We start from the raw sequence: 24,618 nt of genomic DNA on the forward strand, positions 1-24,618 counted from the left end.
AATGCCTGTGCTTTAGAACAGAAAAGCAGGCTAATTAATCTCTGCCTCAATTGAGCTGGGAAGACTCTGATAGCTGATAAGAGAGAGAATTGAAACAGAGAAGACAACCAGTAGTCTAGGCATGAGGCAATAAGGTCCTACACCAGGGTGGTGGTGATGTTAGAGGAGAGAAGGGGGTATTTGAGAGTTAGTACTAAGAGGACTTGGCAACAGTATAGATTATGGGAGGTAAGAGAAAGTGAGAAGTCAAGGGTGATGCCTAGGTTTCCAACCTTGGTAACTGGGAAGTTAGGAAGAGAGGGCTTGGAGAGAAAGGTAATGAGTTCAGTTTTTAACATGTTGAATTTAATGTTACTACAGGACACCTAGTTCAAGATGTCTAATAGGCAGTTTAAGATGGTTCTCTGTATTCTCAAACCCTAGAACAATATCTGACCCATAATAAACACTTAATACATTCTTATAGGTAGATCGATGAAGTCATACCAGGAATAAAAGCTATGATGTCTTGACCTACCAAGCTCTGTCCACAAGGTTAATCTGAAATGTCAGTGTATCTGTGGTAGATGGCTGGTTTCCAAGATAACTGCAGCCTTGCCCATAGTAGTCAAATTGAATTGAATTCCCACTCCACACAAAGAACTCCTGGGTAGCTGATCTAGGAAAGGGAAACAGAGGAGAAATGAAACTGTCTAAACTAAATTGTATTATCTCTCCTAGCATAGCACAGTTTTTTCTGAACACAGTAAATTATTAGTAAATGTTTGTTGTGTTTTATTCCCCTCCCCCAAAAAAAGGCCTCAGAAAAGAGGTGGTATTTGAGTTGGTCTTTGAAGGATGAAAACTAAATTTTTGTGCACCCATTGAAACATACATACATTTATCTTACTTTTCCCATGAAGCTTGGCCAAGCTCTGTCTTCTGCAGAGTTAGTTTGGGGAAGTCAAGACAAATCAACAAGCAAGCATTAATTCAGTGCTTCCTGTGTGCTACAAACTGTACTAAGCACTGGGAATACCAAGAAAAGCAAAAAACAGTCCCTGTCCTCAAGGAGCTCACAGTCTAATGGGAGAGACGACATGAAAATAATTACTCACAAACATGATATATACAGGATAAGTTGAAGATCGTCTCAGAGGGAAGGCACTAAGATTAAGGAAGACTGGGAAAGGTGGAAGGTGAAATATTAGCTGGGAGCTAAAGGAAGCCAGGAGGCAGAGATGAGGAGGGAGAGAGTTCCAGACATGGGAGACAGCCAGTGAAAAGTATGGAATTGGGAGATGTAGTGTTATTATTTGAGGAACATCTAGGAGGCCAGAGTCACTGGAGTATAGAGTAAGTACATGGAGGGGAGTAAGATGTAAGAAGAGGGTAAAGGTAAGAAAGGGGCTGGTTATTGAAAACTTTAAAAGCCAAAAAGGGCATTTTATATTTGTTCCTGGAAGTAATAGGGCAGGAAGTGCCTTTTCATCGTTGATCAGGTAGATCTGAACCAGGAAGTTTATGAGTATCAACGGCCAAAAGAGGGCAGTGGTACAACATAGACTTCTATGTTGGATTGGGGAGAGAAGTAGGTGACAGCTGATATCAGCCATCCAGAACAGGGCGTCACTGGAAAGTCAGTAGAAAATGGCTCTTGGTGGCTGTACAAGAATATAAGTAAATATCATGTTAACTTAGGTGAATCCTCTATCACTCACAATCAATCGTGCTGTATTGAGCAACTATTAAATGCAGGGTGCTATAAGGATCCACCAATTGGAAGGTTGCCCCTCTCCCCCAAAGAAAAGCTAGAAGAAGACACCTCCCTCTGCTTCTTTGCAGAGGCTTGGGTCCATAGGTGTGGAAATTTCCACGTAATGTCAGGGTTTTTCCCCCTCATATGTTGATCAGTTTCGCTGAATTTGTTTTGCTTGCTCTTTTTTTCTTTCTTTTTTCTTTCTCTCTTGGGGGGAGAAGGATGCAAGGGGAAACATATGCCATGCAAAAACAAAAGATATCAACAAAAATGTGTATTTTTAAAAGGGGCATCAGAGAAGGTAATATTGCTGGGATCTGGGAATCTGGCTTTGGTCATAAGCTTGACCTCAGGCTTCTCTCCCAGCCTCTCTAAGTGAGAGTTGATCTAGATGACCTCTACTATCCCTTCCATTTCTAACATTCTCTCTTTTATGTTTGAATATTCCATGTCCATCTCTGACATCCAATGGTCATAAAGGATTAAACCTAACTCTTTACGAATGTTTTTTCTTCAGTCATGCAAAGATGGGTCTTATGCCAAAGAAACTAGCTAGGAAAACAACAAAAAAAAGTTGTTAAAGGGTTTAGAGAAGTTAAAAAGAATAAATGTAAAGTATTACTATAAATACATATTTGTCAATTGATTAATGCTTGATTGATAGAGTTAGCCTGAAATAGGGATAATCTCCCAGATTAGGATCATGGAATCACAGACTCTCAGAGCCAGATGGGGCCTAAGAACCTTAAGGTCATGAAGTCTAACCTTGTCCAAAACAATAAAGGAATCCTCCCTGTTACAGTGACCTGACAGGTGGTTGGGTCATTCATCTGGATTTGTGATGCCTCTGATCAATGGCCCTTTATGAAAAGAAACAAGCATTTCTTAAGTGCTATGTGTTGTGTTTGGGGTTTTCTTGGCAAAGATACTGGAGTGATTTGCCATTTCCTTCTCCAGCTCATTTTATAGAGGAAGAAACTGAGACAGAGAGGGTTAAGTGACTTGCCCAGGGTCACAAAACTAATAAGTGCCTGATGCCATATTTGAATTCATGGAGATCAGTCTTTCTGACTCTAGGCCCATCGTCTTTCCACTGCACCACCTAGCGGCCCAGGCACTATTCTCTTTTTCAAATATTATCTCATTTGACCCCTGGGAGGAAGGTGATGTAAAATGAGCCCCATTTTACAGTTGGGAAAACTGAGGCAGACAAAGGCAAAGTGACTTGCCCAGAGTCACAAAGCTAGCAAGTGTCTAAAGCTGGATTTGAACTCAGGTCCTTCTGATGCTAGGATCAGTACTCTAGCAGCTCTACCACCACTCTTCTCCAAGAGGCTTTTATGAGAAAGTTATTTCATCATCACCATCATCAACAGCAACAGATAATTATCACAGCTTACTACACGGAAAAGCAGTATGTAGTAGAAAGATCTGACTCCTAGTCCCACATTTCACCTTTACTCATTATGTGGCTTTGGGCAAATCCCCTTGGCCTCTTGGAGCTTCAGTTTTCTCATTTATAAAATAGGACTAAGAATACCTGTGTTGAAGCATTGTACATCTTAAAACACAGTAGAAATGGGAGCTATCATTACCTAAATTTAAGATACAATACTAGCTAGGTATGGAGAATACAGAGATTCGTGATCTAGTCCCGGATTTTTGAGGAGCTCTGGCACTGGGGAGGGGTGCAGGCTGTACCAGCAGAATAAGTGAAACAGGCCACAGGCCACTAGTGAACCATCAGAGCTAACCAGGCTTGGCTGAGCACTTCACACGCAGTAGTTAAAGTACAGATAGTGGAATGGATAGACTGCAATCTGTGTGTATAGCGTCTGATGCATCCCAAGCCATCACCAGCCATCTTGACTTCTGTCATGCCACTGGTTTTCCATGACTCTGGAAGATTGAGGCTGCTGTCTTTATGCACCTCTGCCTCACTTAAATCCAATTCATGAGCAAGTCAAGACACCATCCCGTGATGTCATTGGTCCTCTTGAGAAAACAAAGGACGAACAATGATATTGTGTCTTCTGTTTTTTGTTTTGTTTTGGTTTGGTTTTTTGCTAGGTGATGGGGTTAAGTGACTTGCCCAAGGTCACACGGCTAATAAGTGTCAAGTGTCTGAGGCTGGATTTGAACTCAGGTTCTCCTGACTCCAGGAAACATTACGTCTTCTGGAAGCTACATGTCATGTGAGCTCTTGAAAATCACCTATTGCTTTTTAGCAGAGCCATGCCCACAGCTAACAGCGATATGAATAGGAAGAGTGAGGGGGCAATATCACTACAGATTATAGATAGATATACCTTGCAAATAATAGCTATTTCATGGTGGTAGTAGATGTACAACTACAGCTATTGACACATAGCAAGCATATAAATGTTTTTGGAATTTAATAAATCACCTACCATACGTATGTGATTATGTGGGCCCTTGATTAATCATGGTTAGGGTGAAGCATGTGTTTTTGTTTGTTTTTTAATGTGAGGCAACTGGGGTTAAGTGACTTGTCCAGAGTCACACAGCTAGTGAGTGTTAATGTGTCTGAGCTCACATTTGAACTCAGGTCCTCCTGACGCCAGGGCTGGTGCTCTATCCATTGCACTGCCTAGCTGCCCCAGGGTGAAGCATGATAAAGTGCTGGAGTGAAGGACCGAGAAACCTAGGATACACTAGGTTCCACAGCCTACATGTCATTCCCTTAACAGGACAGGAAATAAGAAATATAATTTCTCTAATTAATGGCCAGGCATTGATTTTGAATATAACTTAACAAAGAATAACCTTATGGCAGTCTCTACTTCTCCAAGACTGCTATACATATAAAATGCCAAACTATTCATTTGCTAAATGATAAATGTTCCAAGTAACTTTTTTATTTTAGAATACAAGAGGTACAAATGTATTTACAATCATACATATACAATCAAATAATATATATCAAAGTTTTGTAAATATCATTTTAGATAAGTATTTACAAAGTTAAAGTGACCATTTCCTGGAAGTAGAACACAGTTTGTGAAAACTCTATGCACTTTATACTTTTCATTAATATTATTATAGTTTCTTTATTTTACAAAACACCCTAAGGGACTTGTCACTTGTTAATAATTATGGGGCAGGGTGGGAGACACTAGAGGGCGCTCATTACAGGAGTTTAGGAGCAATTGATGGGGAAAAGCGGAAGGGGGGGGATGGGGGTGGAATGTGGTTGGGTCTCCAGAGGGCTGGGACTGCTGAATCAGGTGAAGTGGTCTCCTACTTTTCCCAAGGGATTTCACAGCTGTTTGGAACTGTTTACCGGGGAGGGGTGATACTCAAAAGCACTGTTGCCAGTCTTCCTTGTTTCTCCCCTGAGGATAATTCAGATGAGGCTTTGGGGATGGAATGAAATTCCATGGGGTCGACACCTCTTGACCTTACCCCTCCCAAATCTGTTCACACATAGTTGGCCTGATCTACCATAATCCCTTTAGGCTTCCAGTTTCTAGGAGCCCAGGTCAGGCGAGAATACAGCCTGACATAAGACCCCTGTAACAATGAGCCCTGAAATCCAGTCTTGAATCTCTTGGCCAGAAAGCCTGGTAGTCTCAAGCCTGCCCTCCCAGCCTCTACTCACCTTTTTTTTTTCTTGCCCCACCCAGGCCTGGACCCAATCAGGGAGCAGCTTTAGCAAGGACACTGTTTTTGAACTAAAACCAACTGACCTGCATCTCTGTTTCCTGAGAATAATCTTGAGGGTGGAAGGGAGAGGAGGGAGGAAGAGATCTGGAGGAGGTTCAGAGACACCAGAGCCACCTCTTGTTTGGAAGTAGAGGAATTCCCAATTCCGACTCCACTCCTACCCCCATTCCCATCCCAGCCCCCATTGCTTTGGCCTCCAGACTGAACTATAAGCCACAAGGAAATTATAGATCGCTCTCTTTACTGCCCCCCACCCCCCACCCCCGCCATTTTCGGAGGATCACAGCTGGGGGTAAGTGTGGGGTGAGGTGGAGTAGATCTTTTTCATTGCTCCATCTCACTCCTTCCCCTTCCCTCACTCATTCCCCCCACCCACTTCCTCACCCCTTCCTGAGAAGGGAAAAGCCTTACAGGCTTGGGACCTGGGGATAGCTAGGTGAGGGGCAGGAGGACACAGATGGACTCACAAGGGCCAAAAGATGGTGATGTGAGAAGAAAATATATGTGTGTGTGTGTGTGTGTGTGTGTGTGTGTGTATGTATATACCAAACACACTAAGTGTGCCTTCTTCCCCCCTCCACCCCAAGCTCCCTGGAGAAGGAGGCAGTATGCAAACTATGCAAGCTGAGTGGGAGAGGGGACTTACTCAGCTGCCTTAAAACCAAATGATGAAACCAGCCCCTCCTCTGCACTCTCCTTCCCATTCCAAGAGGTCAGCTTTCACAGGTCTCGGGAAGGAAGGGGTAGAGAGGATAGGAGAGAAGGCTGCGCCGCGATGCCAGTCTGGAATGCCTCCCGTCTCAGGCCAGCGGGGGCATCTCACAGCACCATAGTCGGGATGTGGTGCGCCGCGAGGGAAGTGGGATGGGGCACGGGCAGGGCCGGGGAGTGGGCCTGCAGCGAGGCATTGGGGGGTCGATGGCGGGCGCTCTTCTGGTGCGCCCGCAGGCCGGCCAGCTGGGAGTAGGCGCTCTGGCACACCTGGCACTTGTAGGGGCGCTCGCCAGTGTGTAGGCGGACGTGGTTGCGGAGAGTAGAGGACTGGCTGAAGCGCCGGTTGCAAAAGCGGCAGACGAAGGGTTTGTCCAGGGTGTGGATGCGCATGTGGGAGCGCAGGTTGCTGCGGGAGTTGAAGCCCCGGTGGCAGATGACGCAGCGCATGCGGCCCGCGGTGTTGGCGGCAGTGTCCACTGGATGGAAGTCCTCTGGCCAGGGCAGCGGGGCAAAGAGCGGGGAGGGAAGGAAGAACGGAGCAGCCGGGTTAGACCGATGACTTCACTCACTAAATAGACTTAACTGGAAACCCTAAGTCTCTTATGTGTAGATAAAATGTAAGCTACTTGAGGGCAGGCACTGGTTCATTTTTGTCTTTGTATGCCCAGAGCCTAACAAAATCCCTAGCCTACAGTAGGCATTTAATATAGGCTTGTTGAAGCCTGAAGAAGAGAAAGAAAAATGCACCTTTCTCCTTGCTTAGTAGAAATGGAAGGCTCTGAGTATGGAACATTACACATACTGTAGGATCGGCTGATGTGTTGGTTAATTTTACTGAGACTGTTTTTTTCTTTCTCTTATTAAAAATTCTTTATTACAAGGAATAGCTCTCTGCAGAGGAGAGGGAGGATAATTTGATAATGGGGATGATTTAAAAACAAAATTTTTTTAAAAATTTAGACAGTAAAAGTAAATGCTTGTTTATTCATTGATTGATTTGCACTGTCATTTGCCAGGGCATGACCCATCCCAGAGGGCTTTGGGTCATTTGCCTAGGGCCCTGGACATAGAGGGGATGGCGGAGTTGCAAACAGTATTAGCCCCTGGAAACTGGTGTATTCACTCTGCAGGCATTCAAGTAAAGTCTGAATGACCACTTGTCAAAAATATTGTAGAGGGAAGTTCCTGCTTGTTGCAGGCTGAATTTGGTGGCCTCTGTGATTTCAACCATATCTGAGATTCTTTGACTTTTATAAGTTATTTAAAATTATAGCCTCTCATAACTGGAAGGAATCTTCATGATGATCTAGTCTAGCCCACCCCTCTCTTTTGACGGGGAAACTAAGGGCCAGAAAGGAGAAGTGATTAGCCCAGTGAACTAGTGATTATAATCTAGGTTTTCAGTGCTGTTTCCATCACAACTCACTGCCTCCCCTTGAGGAGCCACCATTTTAGAGTAGCTACCTCTAGACGCCAATGAATATTCCAAGTAACTTATACTTCATGTTCTTTAGCAGAAACTAACCACACATGTCCCTCAAGATCCTATAGGCCCTATTATCCTCTTCCTTTATACTATTTCCCTTAATGAAATCAGCACCTTTTTATGCAATTATTATCTCTCTGAAGATGATTCTCAGATCTACTTATCCTCCCCTAACCTTACATCTGTTCTCCAGTCCTGCATTTCTAACTACCTATTGGACATCTTGAACTGGGTATCCCTTACTCATCTTAAATACAACAGGTCTAAAACTGAACTCATTGTCTCCCCCCCACACTTTCTCTTCTTCCTAACTTCCTTATCACTATTGAGGGCACCACCATGCTCCCAGTCACCCAGGCTGGAAATCTAGATGTAATCCTCAACTCCTCACTCTTTTATCCCCACATCAAATCAGTTGTCAAATCTTGTTTCTGCCTTGGTAACATCCCCGCTTCTCTCCCCTGACACTTCTCTCCCCTTCTCTCAGCTTCTGCACAATGCTGCTTCTTAAAGTCCTACTTCTGCAAGAAGCCTTTCCCCGTCCTTCCTCAGTGCCTTCCCCTCTGATACTATCTCCAGTTTATCCCATCTATATCTTATTTGTTGTTTTCCTATAGCTTCCCCTATTAGACAGTGAGTTCCCTGAGAGTAGGAGGTGGTTTTGGCTTTTTCTGTCTTTGTATCTCCAGCCCTTAGCACAGTGCCTGGTACAGAGTAGATGCTTAATAAATGTTTGTTGGTTAACTATCACCCTTGAAAGCTCTGCCTAATGGCCTGGTATCTTGGGGAGGGGTAAATTAAACCTTATTGGTCAGCTCCAGCTTGGGGTTACAGGATCAACCAAGCAAAGCAAAGCCCTAGTTGAACCACAGAAACAGCGGGAAATCCATCAAAAGAGGCTTCTGATGCTTTGGAGGTGGAGGAACAAAGAGAGGATGGATCACCTAAGCTGTGCATGAAGAGCCATTTGGTTTTCTTTCTTCCCCCTCCAATTAGAAACTAATGACTATCACTGCCCTGAGGTTAAAAAGGAAGCAGAGAAATACAAAGGGCCACCTGTAATGATGGCCCTGGCTGGTTAAGGACTACCTACCATGTTTGTTCTTCTTCTGTTCTTCTTCCAATCCTGGGACACCAGGAATCCCCAGGAAAGTATTGTGGGAGTTCCCGTACCAAACCAGCAGCTCTTGATCTGGAGGAATCATCTATAGAGAAAAGAGACGAGGAGTAGTTAGGCAATGAAAGGGAGGGGAAAAGATCAAGTTTCTTACTGTGTCCCCTAATACAGGGAAAAGAATGCTGGGTTTGGAGGGAGAAGACCTGGATTCATGTCCCAGTTCTGCCATTCACTAGCTGTGTAGCTTTGGCATTCATTCTCTGAGCCTGTTTTCTCCACTTTAAAATGAAGAAGTTGAATTAAGTGATTCCTTAGATCCCTTCTAACTCTACATTCTATGATTCTCTTAAAATCTAGATCAGACTCAGAATTTTAATGCATCCACATCTGTAGTTCTATCACTGTGGTAACTCAGTCCAGCATCCTGGAATTCTCTTCACCTATGAGGGATCCTTCAATTGCAATTTACTAACCTGTATCCATGTAACATGCAGAGGGAATCTAGATAATTCTATAAAAAGGATCCCTGAGGGATTGAGGGTTGTGTGGGCCTGCTCCCCTCCCCATGGCCTAGATAACTCCATTACTGAAAGTTATGACTGGGAAGATAGAGGCCCTGTACCAGACTCAATAAAATGGGTTTTCAAAGCTTCATCAGCCCAGTACGTGGGTAATAGGGCATACAGCAATAACTATAATAAAGTGTGTGTGTTTTTTTAAATCACTCGGAGGCAGCTGAATTTAGATTAAACACAGTGAATAATTTTGATTTCGAAAGACAGTTCATGAAATGATTCTCAAATATTTTCTTCCTCAAGGTAGAGAGGTGTAGGACTATATATAAAGCATGTTGCGTATGCTGTCATATTTGGTCACTGTGCTGGACATAGAACTATTAAAAATTACAAGGTATAGGAAGTAAGGCTCTGTAGTATGTAAAACCCAGGTAGCAAGAAAGACTAGAATAAAATTGGGAGAGTTAATGTGGTGCAGAGAAAAGAACATTAAACTTGGGGTTAGAAGACCTGAGTTTGAATTTTCAAATCTGCCATTCATCATATGACTGAGGTCCAAACCCTTAAGTGCTCTGAGCCTCAGTTTCCTCATCTGTTAAAATGGGGTAGGAAATAACATTTGACTTTCTACCTCACAAGTTATGGTGAGGAATGTGTTTTTCTATAATACTCAGTATAAACATGTGCTATAATTATTATAACTAAAAAGATAATTCCCATTCTGGGATGTACTGATCAGAAGAAAATGCAAGAAAATCATCTTCATTCAAACCGTCTGGCCCAAAAAAGGGACAGTACTTACTAACTGTGTGACCGTGGGCAAGTCTCTTAACCCCAATTGCCTAAAAAACAAACAGCAAAACCAAAAAACCAAAAAAGGGACAGTAAAAGACTGCACTCATTCAGGTGTTTCCTAAGACTGCGTGGCATAATGTAGACTACAGTGCTGAGCATAGGCTGTTTGTAGAATTTTCTGATCACTTCTCCTGTTTAGGAGTTGTTCAAACAGATGTTGGGTATTCCAATAATTCTTTCTCTCAAATAAGATTAATATATGTAAAAGGCTTTGTAAACTTCAAAGCATTATATAAATTTAAGCCATTATCATCTTTTACAAGGCAGAATATATAGCAGACTCAATAATAAATGCTTCTCTTTAACTCTTTGTCCTCATTTTTGTTCAATTACTTTCAAATTCTCTGTAGCTGTCTCCTCTAAGAACACAGGATTTAGAGACAGAAGGGACTTTAGTGATCATCTAGGCCAACGCCTTCATTTTACAAATGGGAAAACTGAGAGTCGGGGAGGTACTTGTTGATTGACTAATTTTTATTCCTGGCTATAGTGATGGGCATCCTCTAGTGATCTCAAGAAGAGCGATGAAATTCATTCTTCCCCCAAAAAGAAAAAGAAATCACAAATTCCTTTGAGTTCTTTTGAAATATATATATGTGTATCTATATGTATATGACAACAAAATTAAGGGGATATGATACACTGATAAATCATGCAAATGGCCTTTTCTTCCCCTGCTGATTGAGAAGAGAGCCTCCATTATAAACAAGGCAATCATCAGAGCCAGGGGGTTCATGACACACAGACACTCAGTGTAAACAGATGGTCATAGATCTTAGGAAAGCTACAGTGCCCAAGACTGAAACTCAGGAACAATTGACCAAAATGTACACAGCTACACCAGATGTCATTTTTGTCCTTGATTCCAAACCACTTTGGTGGCAACAAAAAAACCAATAATAAGTAAAGGCTTTGGAAAGATTTATTATTCTTTTGATTGTGCAAAGAAAAATGAACCCAAAATACCGTCCTTGCAAGGCTCAGACTATATGAGAAGAACAAGTTGTGAAGAAAAAAAAAAAGAGCTCAAGAATAGACTGAAGAAAATAGGGATCATCTCCCCATTAGTACAAGAAAAAAATAGGAAAGATGGAAGGAAGAAAAGAAATGGAAGGAGGGAAGAAAGGAAGAAAGAGAGAGAGAGGGGAAGGAAGGAAAGAAGAAAGGAAAGGAGAGTTGTATTTTTTGAAACAGAATCACAAGAATAGACAGACCTTGTCAAAGAGAATAGGGAAAGAATCCCTATGCGACAAGGTGGGGCTGGAGGAATTTTCCACTGGCAGCTGGTTCAGGCTGTGCATAACCAGAAAACCCAGGGATTTGCTGATATCCTAAAAGGAGTGCCAACCTCTTTATCAATGTCCAGTCAACCTCACTGAAGGCAAGAGTCTTTAACCCACTGGAATTGCAGACTGATTGAGAGAGGAATGAATCCTTTGAATCATGGCCACAGAATTCGAGTCAAAGAAAGGGGAGTCTGAAATGAAGGTATCCTGGGTCCCTGTGCTTCCTTATTAAGCAATCTATCCTGAGGAAAAGGCTGGTGTTCTGAGGGTCTTGTTTCCCAGAATACCACCAATCATGATCTGATCTAGTTGGACGGATCTGAAGCTGGAAAGATTTAGATACTCAGACACCTGTGGATAATGATGGCTTTGTCCCACTGCTTAGTTTGGAGAGAAGATTTGAGATTGGATAGTAATAGCTGCAGTTTCTATGGCACTTTAAGAAAGCACTGCATAGCATTTTATATCCATTATCTCTTATCTTCTTTTTTTTAATTATTATCTCTTATCTTCTTAACAGCCTTCTGAAGCAGATACTACAGATATTATTATACCCATTTTACAGATGAAGAAACAGGCTGAGAAAGTGACTTCACCAAGGTCACATTAAAGAAGGTAGAATTTTTTTTTGGCTAGGTAATGGGATTAAGTGACTTGCCCAGGGTCACCCAGCTAGTAAGTGTCAAGTGTCTGAGGCTGGATTTGAACTCAGGGCTTCCTGACTGCAAGTACATGGCTCTATCCACTGTGCCACCTAGCTGCCCCAAGAAGGTAGGATTTGAATCCATGTTTGCCTGACTCCAAGGTTGGCATTCTATTCACTGTGCCATCTTTTTCTGTTGCTTTTAATAGCTACCTAATAGCAAGATGGACGGAGCATCTGAGCCTGGGTTGAACCAAAAGAGAAAGGCCAGGCAATCTGGCCAGAAAAAAAAATTCAATTCTGCTTTTCCAAAGGACATTTAACTCTGGCCTGCAAAGGCTTCAACTAACGAAGGCAAATCGTTCTGTCCTAGCATTAATCTCCCACACTTTACTTTCCTAGATATTCTCAGGACTTCCCCGAGCAATGGACACATATTTGTTCTGGAAGGAAATCTAGGCACAGATTTCTGAAAGTCTTGTAAATAGCATTGGAATTAGGAGGGGGATGAAACCATGGAAGAGATGAGGTGATTAGCCTCTACTTCCTTCCCTGAGGGTCTGAAATTTTAGCAAAATTGTCTAATGGGGGAGTAGAGTGAGAAAGATGGGGCAGCAGGGGGTAGGGCAAGTGGGGGATGCAGAAAGAGAGAGAGAAGAAAAAGGAAGAGAGAAAGAAAGAAAAAGAGAGAGAGAGATGAAAGAGACCTTAAAAGTCACCTAGACCAACTCTCCCATTTTACCGATAAGGAATTGACATGACTTGCCCAAAGTCACATAGCGAGTCAATCAGTCAGTCAGTCCACAAACACTGAAATGATAGAGCCAGGATTTGAACAATGAGCTCCATTTCTCGTTTCTCCCACTGTAACAAGGGCAAAACTTCCTAGTACCTTATTATTATGACTAAAAATGGTGTACAAACCATCTCTCTTAATTATTTCTCCCTCAGAAATGATACTCAAGACTCTTATTCTACCATGGACATGGTGTGAGCTTGCAAATAATTCTTCCTTTCTAGGTCTCAGGTTCCTCATCTATAAAATAAGGTGTTAGGGGTGGAGGGGCGGGGTGAGACAAGATGACCTCAAAGTTACATTTGACTTCTAGCATTCTATGATCCTATGTTCGGACATTCCATGGTCTAAGGTACCTTTCTCTCAGCTATTCTATAAGCTAATCTCTCTTTTAACTTTAACCTTATATGCACTGAGTGACAACAACTATGACTCCATCACCGATGGTCCATTGCATGTAAGGTGGTATGTCCAAATCTCATAATCTTCCTTTTAAGGTGATCTGTGCTGATCACCATTCCTAAAAAACATTTTTTTTCTCTCCTCTGCTCTAAGCTTTCTCCCAGCAGCCTCTGTAAAAGCAAATTTCCTCTTGGGACATTGCTGGTATGACACACAAGCTTCCAAAATACAACAGGTATATTGTCTGGCATTCCTAAGGCCAGGTACGTTGGGCATTTGGCCACGTATGCTGCAAAGTCATGCAAGCCTGAAGTCATTAAAGGAGACACAGTTCTGTTCTGATGTCTATATATCTGCCAGGACTGTTCCCAATAGATCTTCATTTCAGAGACCTATTTGGGTTCCAGGGATCTGTTATCAGCCTGGATTCCTTCTGGGCTTCAACTATGAATGCAGGGGTTTAGTTTGGGAAAATTTCCAATTCAGCATTAACCCTTTTTGTTTTCATGGAAAATCACAATCACTATTATGATTGATAATATAATGATGATGGTGGTGATATTCTGTGTGGCTCCCAGATGAATCTTTATTCTCTATCTCAAATATGACTTTAGAAGTAATTTTAAGGAAATATGGAATTTAGTGACTTTTAAAATCAATCTATCAGTAAGCATTTATTAAATGCTGCCTATGTGCCAGGCACTGTGCTAAGTGATAGGGATACAAAAAGAAAGAAAAGAAGAAAAGGAAAAGCAACCCTTGCCTTCAAGGCACTCACATTTTAATGGGAGGGGTATGGGGAGGTAGAGACACCATACATAAACCAGTACCTACAAGATAAATATAGAGTAGATGAAAGGCAACCTTAGAGAAAAAAGATCTAGAAGCTGAAGGAAGACCTCTGACATTTTGAAAAACCAAAATACAAATATATACTGATATAAAAGCCAGTAGAAAAAAATAATTACATCATAATTTAGAAGAAATACATTTTCCTTGAAGACTGCATGATGGGTCTCTAGAAAGGAACTGGAAATATTACCTGGAACTACTCCTGGCCAGGCTTTTTGGAGGCTTAGGGTATAAGGAGGATTTTGAGCACCTCAGAACCAAGGAAGGAGTGTCCATAATCCTTTCTGGATATCTCTCCTCCACTCTGATCTCCTATAGCATATTCTGACTGGGGAGATGCAATAATGAGCATCCAGAATTAACCTAGGAACTTTTCTTCCTCTTTACCTCATTGTCAGAATATTCCACATAAGGATTTCATTTTCGAAAGCTTGAAATCATGCTGATAAAGAAGTAGTCAGCCAAATTCAGAGCTCCTCCGTCCTCAACTCAGCATGCCTTGTCACAAATATATATGTCTGAGATCATGTTCTTTTGTAAGCCATAAAGTGTTATATAAATGTCGGCAATTATTATGATTATCACCAGTAAGTAAACACTCTGTCATCTGCATATGGTCTAGAGAATAAGGACTGCTGATACATCTGAGAGCTTGAATAACTAAAACATGGATGATTTGGAAGAATGAGACTACAGCAAAGCATATTTAACTTTAAAATTCTAATGCACATCATTTGCTATTTGATGATTTCTTATGAACATCAGTTGTTCCCGAATCATAGCTGTCTGGATATAACTGGTTACTGAGAGTTACAGATAAGGGGCTCTTGGACAACAGAGCAAAAATCGTAGATATCCTGGAGTATATGTCAGAATGATGATTTTGGAACTCATATAAAGAAGAGAGAGAAAGAGAGCTGATAATGATCTGTTGTTCCATTAATGGTGAGCTCAACAGTGACCAAAAAGAAAAGGAAGTGGCAAAGAAAAAAAATCACTTAGAGGATCAGGAAAGAGAGAGAGACAGAGAAAGACAGAGAGTCAGAGAGACAAAGACAGAGAGAGAGACAGAGAGAGAAGGTGGGAGAGAGAGGACAGACAGGGACAGACAAGGAGGGAAGGAGAGAGATTAAGGAAAAGACAGTAGAGATATGATTGCAGGAATGATCTTAAGTAAAAACTTGGACCTTAAGCCCCAAAGTTGAAGGATTTATAAATTCTCTTTCAGTTTTTACTTTTAGGCCCAAGAAACGTTCACTTCCTTTGACTACCTAGTTTGCTGGAATATGATATATTCCTATTAGAATAATCTAGAAATCAAAATTAGAATAATTCAAAAATCTGAACCTTTGGGGTATTTTTTCTTTGTATTTTAAAAATGTCTAAGTACATCATAAGGTTAGGGGAAAATTCCTACTAGTTAAAGTTATTTCCAGAGACAGAAATGAGTGTGGGAGGGAAAAATACACCAAGATTTACCCAGATGAAAAAAAATTCTCTTTTTGGCATCTCTCAAAATTTTAACCCAGTTCATTCAGTTGCCTCTTGTTGGGAACCAGATATTTGTATACTTGGAGGTGGGGGAAAATTACATGGCAAAATCTCACAAAATGGGAAAATTTTTACAAATAAGGTTGAAAAAACTTTTCAAAGATTATGGTTTAACATGTTGAAATGTTGAAAGTATGGATAGGTAAGAAGTTAAAAAAGATCAAACTTAAAGCTTTTCTCCTTTGCCAACTTATATGTAGGCAGCACAAAAAGTCAATTCATTTCAAAGACATCCAGAGCAATAACTTGCAAATGCCACGTGCAACTAATCACCACGCAACGGATGGGTTGTTGGAAGAAGGAAGTTTGGATATATGTGTGATCAGATCTGTGTAGATACATTTTCTTATATCCAGTAGTGGTTTTTGCCATGACAGTTAATGTTATCTATCCTAACTCAAACCTGCTTACTTGCTTTTGAGAAAATGGCTGCCCTCTTTAATGTCCTCGGCTTTCTTTGATAAAGAAAATTCTGGGATATTAAAATTTTTCCTTTTTCCTTACTTTACTAGCAATTTGAGAGACTGAGTGGCAGTTGATAAATGGTGGTCATTGGAATCAGGAAGACTCGAGTTCAGTCTTTCCTTTGACATACACTCTGAAGAACTTCAGTGTCAACTGAGAGACATGGGGCATGCTGACATAGGACCGCCCAACACGGCATGCCCACATCAAAGAAGGTACTGTACTCTATGAGCAAAGCAGAATTTCAGTAGCACAAAGGAAGCGTGAGATGTGCAGATCTAGGGGCATCTTCATCCCAAATGTTTAAATATGCTATTTGTGCCCAAACCTGTGCTAGAACCTTCCAAGCTCACATTGGGTCAATCAGTCACAAACACACTGTACTTTGACTCCAACTTCAAGGTGTCATTGGTCCTCTTCCAGTACAAAAGACAAACAACAACAGCTAGGTGTGTGACCATAGATTTAACTGTAACCAAGCACTTAAACTCTTTATACCACTAGACAACTCTCTAAGACTACAAATCCCCAATTTACATGGCTGGAGGAAATTTCTATGCTGAGATTACAAGTCTGCACCCCCTAAAAATAAAATCAAAACAATCAGTGATACATAATTCTATTTGTATTTATGCAGTGCTACAAAAAGATAATCATTTGGTGAAATTATATTTTTCCTTCTCTTAATTTTTAGAATTTCAAGTCTCTGACCAAGAGTAGGAGATTGAAAGCTGATCTTTATTTTTGAATCTTTGGAAGGCAACTAGCCACTCTAATTAATTACTCCTGGTTACTATCTTCAGGCTTTGAATTCTACCTCAGACTCTCCCAGGTTCCTTCCTTGGCTTTCTTCCGCTTTAAACTGCTTTGGCATACACAATGCAACATACCTCAAGTTGGCTCTAGCTATGAATGCTTTGGTAAGATCCCAGGTACAGTGACAATCTATATTTTTGCTCTAAATCCTATTTAAGTGGGACATGTTTGTGTTTGTGGTAAGATTTGTGACTAACTAGGAGCTTCTTGTGGTCAAGAACCATATTATGTTTCATCTCCCACAATGCCTAGCACAGTACCAGGAAAATAGTGGGTGCTCAATATACTTGTTGAGTTTAATTGAATTGCATTAAGATATTTCTGAAAAGAGAGAGAGAGAGAGAGACAGAGAGAGAGAGAGAGAGAGAGAGACAGAGAGAGAGACAGAGACAGAGACAGAGACAGAGACAAGAGAGAGAGACAGAGAGAGAGAGACAGAGAGACAGAGACAGAGACAGAGACAGAGAGAGAGAGACAGAGAGAGAGAGACAGAGACAGAGACAGAGAGAGAGAGACAGAGAGAGAGAGAGAGAGAAGGTTTGTATGTTTGGGTATTAGAGTGTGAGTGTATGTGATGTGATAGGCACTCTGTGAAGGTGGAAAAGAAGGGAATGAGAAATATGTCTCTTGGTTTAAAAGTATATGAGGGCAGCTAGGTGGCGCAATGGATAGAGCACTGGCCTTGAACCAGAGTTTAAATTCAGACTCAGACACTTACTAGCTGTATGACCCTGGGCAAGTAACTTAAACCCATTTAACCTCCAAAAATAAAATTATATCAAATTAAAGAAAAAGACTTGCTGAAGGTATAAATATACATGAGGGGGTTAGGCATCGAGTCATAGTTTATAAAGATCTGGCCTCAGAATCAGGAAGACCCTAGGTTCAGGGCCCACCTTTGATGTATGCTTGTTGACTGTGTGATCCTGGACAGGTCACTTAATCTCTTAGTGCCCCAGGTAATTTTCTAAGACTATAAATTGCAAAGCAATTGCCAACCTGCTTTGGTCTGGAGAAATTCCTTACTGGGATTTCCTGATACCAGTAAGATCATAGGTCCCATCCTCTCCTCTCCCCCCCCCCAAAAAAATTAAAAATTAAGAATCTGTGAGAATACTGGGGAGGAAGCAGAATAGGGATACATGTGAGAGATGAGGGCATGTGTGTATTTATAAGAAAGAGTGTGTATATGTGTGGATACTGTGAAGGTAAAGGAATGAGTGGATACTTATTAGGGAGTCAAGATGAGGATTCAAAGTTAAAGGAGCAGATGGGTGAATGTGAAGATACCAGTATGTTCTGTTCTTGAAGTGAACTTCAAACTGAGGCTAATTTAAGGTCATTTGAGGGGAGGGGGAGTCCTTAAATCACACACAGAGACCACACCAAGCCATTGGCTAGCTATCAAGTTTTTCTCTTAACAACAGATAATCCAGCCTCTACTGAACTTGTCCAGTGTTTCATACCAGCCCTTAGCCTTCACTCAAGTCATAGCATTTAAATGGCCCGATGATCTCTTCCCTTCCCTATGTGTTGCAGTACTGAGGGTCCCAGGGAGAGCTTTTCCCTTAGGTCCCATTGCAATGGTGCTTATCATTCCCTCAAGCTGCCCTGAGTCTGTTAGTGGCAAGATCTGTCAAGGGCAAAGGCCAATCCTGTTTCCTCTCTAGGAAATGGGTTTTGAGTGCATCGGTTATTCAGGAGGGAATTTGATGCCGATTGAGGGAACTGCTGGGTCCTGTTCATGAGGTATCTGGGAATGGAAGGTTTCTGGGACTGTCAGACTATAAGGAATGACTTCCTTATAGGTAAATAAAAACAAGCAAAAAACTGAAACCTAACTAGCTATAAGCTCTATAGAGCAGAAACAGTGGTGTTTAAATTTTGCAGCTCTCCTAGCACCTACCTCCAACAATGCTCTATGCTTAGGCACTTAATAAGTGTTTGTTGAATGAATGAATGAATGAATGAATGAATCATATCCTGGGGCTTTGAATTCTTCCAAACATTGACTATAGGTGAAACTCTCTCTTTGCAGGTCATCCCTGTCTTTCCTGTCTTTATTATACTTATTTGTGTCCTGTCTCTTTTCCAAGACTGGAAACTCTTGGTAGACAGGGATCATGTCTTATATATCCTTGTGTCTTCAATGCTCAGCACAGTGTTCTTCATTGAACAGGGTTTGAGTAAATTGTTTTTTTTTAACTTATAATGAGTATGAATACACAGATGAATATATTGTGAATACACAAATTATTATGCTCCAAATTCAAAACTCTCTTCCCTAGTTATTTCATTTCTAGTCCTCTATATCCCTAATGGAGCATCCTTCAAGCCTATCCTGTGGACTACTTGTCTGGAGGGAATAAAAGCCAGGCATTCCCTGTTGAGGCACCTTTGATCACCATTTTCTTTAAAATAAAATTGTAAAGAATATCTTTGCTGATTTTGCTCCCTTAAAAAAAAAGAGAGATTATATTTGGGTTTCTTTTAAAGTACGCATATATGCATTCAAATATAGACATGAGGAGCTCTGCTGTTCAGAATCTCTAAAGGACCCCCTCCTTTACCCCTTCTGTAGCCCCCCAGCAAAACACACACACACACACACACACACACACACACACACACACACACACATACACACACACACAGGCATACACAGAGTAGGATCTTGGGCCAGGAGGCTCTGTCACCCCACAATTGCTCACCTCAATTGCCTTGTAGAAGATACTGTTGCCAATTTGTACCACCTCCAGATTTTGCTCTTGCTCGTTTCGGGCACATTTGATATAGGTCATCCAACTTCGATGATCTTCTTGGCTTGCATCAATAAAATATCTAACTGTGCCATCTTCATTGAATACCTGGCCATGGGAAGAAAGGAGCACAAACTAAGAAATGGGAAGGCTTGTTGCAAATATTACCTAGTGAAAAAAGCAACAGACATGGAAGTCAGAAGACCTTAGTTCAATTCTGGCCTTTCCGACAATGAAGTATGTGGCATTGGGCAAGATATCACCTCTCTGAGCTTCAGTTTTCTCATCTGTGAAATGAAGAGGTTAGAGTAGATTGCCTCTAAAGTCCTTTCCTGATCAACTAACTGTGATCCCATGATTAGTAAACAAACAAAGCCAATGGTGATGATTCATAGAATCTTGGAACTGAAAAAGATTTCAGAAAGCATCTTGTCTGATTTATCTTCACCATACCTCCAACCAGTAGTCATCCAGCTTCTGCTTTAAGACCTCCAGGGATGAGGATACTACTATTTTTCAAGGTAGCTCATCCCACTTTTAGATATCTCTAATAGGAATTGTTTTCTATAAGAAAACTATAAGCTATAATCTCACTCTCTTCAATTGCCATCTACTGTTCTTAGTCCTTGTCTCTGGAGGAAAGCAGAACAAGACTAACTCCTCTTCCTCTTTCCAAAATAATCAGTGAGAGCTTTCCATGAGCTTAGGGAAGTGAAGCCTCTTGAGTTTGCTTCCAGGCTTTATTGTTGAATCCCTGAGAGAGCCTGGTTCCAGATGCCTAACTTTGCTTCTCTGTGAAATGGGGAGAACAACCTGTATCTGCTGTCTTAGGACTCTAAAATGTTCAATAATCACTAGTGGTACTTCTCAGCTGCTACTATGTAGCCTTGCCTTTCCCAAGTAGGGAGTGGAAAAGGAAAAAAGAAACTCCCTTTCTGCTGCCAATACTTGGTTTTGAATTCTAGGTGCTCCTTCTGAAAACTAGAAGCTTCCTCAAATCATCTGATTTGGACAAGTTGAATGATGGTTGGGCCAGTAATCTAGGGAAGAAACCCCATCACCCTGGGGTCAGGAGGTCTGGGAAATAAGGCACCCATACAGCAAGAGAAGCGAAGTTTTCCTAGCCCATTCCCATTCAATTCAGGAAGGGAATGAAAAGCCCAGGATGAATCATATAACATGGCTCTCTTTCATTGCAAATTTCTCATTCACTGTATACCATGTACATCTTTATAAATCTGCGGATGGAAAGGTGATTAGAACATAGAATGTCAGAACCAGAAGGGATCTTAGCATATAAAATGCCAGAGCTGAAAGAAGACCTTAAGAACACAAGATTCGAATTGGAAGAGACCTAAGAAATAATCTAGTTCAATTTTCTCATTTTATAGATAGAAAACCTGCGGCCCAGAGAGAGGAAATTATTTTTCCAAAGGTTATCCAGCTAGTGGCAGGCTCAATCTAGAACTTGGGTATTCAGGGTCTCCTCCAGAGGTGTGTGTGTGTGTGTGTGTGTGTGTGTGTGACATTCAAGGCCACAGATTCACTAGGTTCCTCTACATCAGCACGTGCATTTTTCCTGGCCTTTAGTAAGGTTTTGATTTAGGGAATGGGGAAGAAGGAGAAGGAGAGGAGAGAGATGCTTTGTTGCAGAGAAGGCAGGTTTTATGGGCCTTCCAAAAAAAGTGGGAATGCACTCAGTCTGAGGTGTATCATTGGAGCTGCTGGGGAAAGCAGGAAAGTTTGGTGAGTGATTGACCCCACAGCTACCTCTGACCCCCACATGGGGACTAATGTTACTGTTACTGTTATATGCTAGCTGGGAGTTTGGGTGGGGAATGGCAATTTTTGCATCAGTATTTGTTTGGACTTAACAGGGCAAGCCCAGTACTGTATGTTTCTCACTGTTAATCTGAGTGTCCTTTGCCCTCTAAACAAGAGGAGAACTAAGAATTCAGTATGTAGCACAAAACCTTTTCTGTTCCTGTTGGTGCCCTGCCCTGAGAGACTTGACTATCCCTTCAATTCGGACTTCATAGATATCTTTGCCTGGTAAGAGGATAAATTGGTAGTAGCCCCTCAGCTAATTCAAAGTACCTGCCCAGGGAGCTAGGTCGCTAGGAGGGCAGAAGCTGGTTTACCTGCTCTCCAGTGGAGCATTATTCCCAGGCCCTCCCCAGATGAATACCCTTTCCATTTACCTCCCACATCAAGTTGTTATTCTTGCAGATGTCCACGTGCTCCGGAGAGATGACCCTGCCTGTGAAGGGACCCATCTCAGTGCCTGCCTTGATCCAAGTCTTGGAGAAGATACCCAGGCCCTCCCCGGGGATAGAACTCTGAGCGATAATCACTTCGGATGGCAGCACCAGACTGGACAGCTTCTGCACCTCTGCTGGGTGGAGAGAGGAGATGAAATGGGGCAGTGAAAAGGCTGGGGAGGGCTGCACAAGAAGGGGTACCAACAGAATATTTCAGTCACCTTCCCTCCCAGACCCTAGCCTTGTCTCCTTCATCTCCCCGTCGATTTCCTGGACGACACAGAGCTAGACTGCAAAATGAAGGGACAGAATCGAGGCCCTGGTCCTAGAGCAACTGTAGAGTCAGGCAAGGAATGGAGAGGATTCACAAGGAAAAAGCAAACCGTCTTCCAAGGGGCTCCATTTTCCTGCAGGCAGTTGCTAACAGGGGAGACGCCAGTGATCAGGCAGATCTTTGGAAAACTCTTAGGGGGGTTCCATAACGGGATGCCAGGACACGAAGAGAAGGAGAAAGACACTAGCACTATTATACAATACACAGTAACTTCTTCTCCCTGGGCGGAGGCTGCCCCATCGCGCACCAGGATTGGAAAGTCCAAGCCTAGCTGGGCCTGGATCAGAGTAGGGGTGGGGGTGGTGGGTGCGGCAATCCCTTCAGGGTTGATCTTCGAGCCTCAGGCGGACCTGACCCCCGGCTGGGATGGGGGCAGCTAATGCACATTCCGGATCCTACAATGTGTTACAAGGTTCCCCTCTAAGCTACCTGGGAAAAATATATGAGAGCGCAGAGACTGAAAAGGGGGGTTAAATGGTGTCTATTTCAGCCCATCCAGCAATTTGTCACGCTGTTAAAGTGATCTGCATTCATTAGGCTCAACTAGAAAGAAATTGCTAATTCTAAATTCATTAGCCCTTTAAGAATGCTGTAGCAGTAAATTTGGCCTCACTGCGGAGAAGACTTGTTTAAAAGGGGCCGAGGAATTCCCCTTACAAAATGGGGAGATTAGATGGTTGACATAGTGTGAATGGAACTGGAATTAGTCTTCACGCTAAATTAAGAGAGGAACAGAAATCTTAAAGGGGGGAAAGAGAGGGGGACGCCCAGAAATGCCAGCGAAAGGGAGAGATATTGTTTGCGGGTTGATGAATGAGGAATAAGAACTTGAGACATCTTAAAGAAAAGAAACTTTTTTTCTCTCCTCTCTCCCCAGCCCTCCCCAGTCCCTCTTCCCCCTCTTTAAAGTTTCTGGGTTTAAGTGGGAACTTTCGCAGGTCAAGCCCAAGTTAACTAAATGAATTTAAAACCCTTCTTTTTGAGTCAACTGCTATTACACGCCTAGTAAGGCCTTAAACGCCGGGGACTTGGGCTCAAAGGGGGTGGGGGCGGGGAGAGGGGGATCAATGGCCGAGTGGGGAGAGGGAAAGGGGAGAGGCTGTGGGACCGGGAGTGAGGAAGTCAATGGAAGAGGAATTCCGAGAACTGGATTTTGGAGAGCTCCAAGCGCTGGGGTTTCAGAAAGTTGTTCCTAACCCCACCCCACCCCATCCCCCGCTCCTGCCCCCAGGGAGGGCTAGTGTCCCCTTCGCTCCCACCCCACCTCTGTGTGAACTCTGGGACAAAGAGCTGCCTGGGCTTCTGTGCGTTCGATGGGCTGGGTTGAGGTGGGCTGGGCAGAGAGCCGTCCAAGGGGGCATCGAGGTATGTAGGTATCAGGGACCGAGCTAGCGGGGACCCTCTGGCTTGAAAGGGAGCGGGGGGCGTAGGCGGTAGCTGTCGCATCTTAAAACCGCCCCGGGGAGCAGGGCCCACTCACCTCCGGAGAAGGACTGTGCCAGCACCTCTGCGGTAAAGGCGGTCTTGGGGTTGGCGTGGTGAGACTTCTCTTCGAAGAGCTGTTCGCCCAGCACGTTCCGCCAGCGACCATATAGGAAACTGTGCAGGATGTCCGAGGTGATCACCTCAGCCAGCGACAGCCCTTGAGGCTTCAGGCCAGTCTTCAGCACCAGGGCTTCCGCGGGGAGCACCGAGCCCATCATGAACCACCCCGTCCTCTCTGGCCACTCGAGACAGCAATGGGCTCGGGGGGAGAGCAAGGGAGGAAGAGCAAGAGAAGAGAAAGAGGTGGAGAAGGAGGAGGTGGAGGAAGAGGAGGAGGAGAAAGAGGAGGGAGGGAGGTGGCCGAGAGAAAAGGGGGCAAGAAATGAGTGTGTAAGAAAAAGCGTCAATAGCCAAGTCTAGGTAAAAATATATATATAGAGAGAGATAAATATATATATATATATATATGGATCTTATCAGTGTTTGGAGATGGGCTTTCGGGAGAGCTTTCGCCTTTTGCTACTCTACACCTAACAGTCTGCCACTTGGCAAATTCTCAGCCCCTTTATAGGAGCCGCAGTGACCCTCCTAATTGGTTATTAATGACCCCCCTGACGTTGTAAGATAGACTTGTTCTAGCAGGGAGCGACAAACCTAGAGGGGAGAGAACGAGGAGAGAGGGGGGAGAAGGAGCCCCCTCCTCACCTTCGTCGTTGTCGTCTTCCCCCTCCCTCTCCCCTTTTCCCCCTCCCCTTGTGGGAAGGGCAGAGGGAGAGGCAGGACCAGAGACTAGATTTATCCCAGGATAGAAATAGGGGAGCGCGCTGGGGAAAAGAGACTGCACTTGAAACCCGCT

General features: G+C 42.8%; 1 protein-coding gene across 1 annotated transcript; it reads right to left on the bottom strand.

The window, feature by feature from the left end:
- Positions 1–6,244: 6,244 nt before the first annotated feature.
- PRDM12 (PR/SET domain 12) lies at positions 6,245–23,980 on the bottom strand. Its single transcript, XM_020973495.1, has 5 exons — positions 23,758–23,980; positions 21,884–22,074; positions 19,635–19,790; positions 8,719–8,830; positions 6,245–6,630 (listed from the first exon to the last, which is right to left on the bottom strand). Exons 1-5 carry the CDS (start codon positions 23,978–23,980, stop codon positions 6,245–6,247), a joined length of 1,068 nt encoding a protein of 355 aa, XP_020829154.1.
- Positions 23,981–24,618: the final 638 nt, after the last annotated feature.

This window comes from Phascolarctos cinereus, unplaced genomic scaffold (genome assembly GCF_003287225.1).
Source record: "Phascolarctos cinereus isolate Bilbo 61053 unplaced genomic scaffold, phaCin_HiC Scaffold_2;HRSCAF=192, whole genome shotgun sequence".
NCBI classification, from domain to species: Eukaryota; Metazoa; Chordata; class Mammalia; order Diprotodontia; family Phascolarctidae; genus Phascolarctos; species Phascolarctos cinereus.

Bases quoted from the DNA above. Each gene is read 5' to 3' on its own strand.
- PRDM12 (XM_020973495.1), bottom strand. From the start codon at position 23,980: ATGATGGGCTCGGTGCTCCCCGCGGAAGCCCTGGTGCTGAAGACTGGC. The intron at 19,791-21,883 runs GTAAATGGAAAG...TCCCATGGCCAG, and splicing joins ATAACAACTTGATGTGGGAG to GTATTCAATGAAGATGGCAC. The intron at 8,831-19,634 runs GTGAGCAATTGT...TTTTCTCTATAG, and splicing joins TCTTCTACAAGGCAATTGAG to ATGATTCCTCCAGATCAAGA.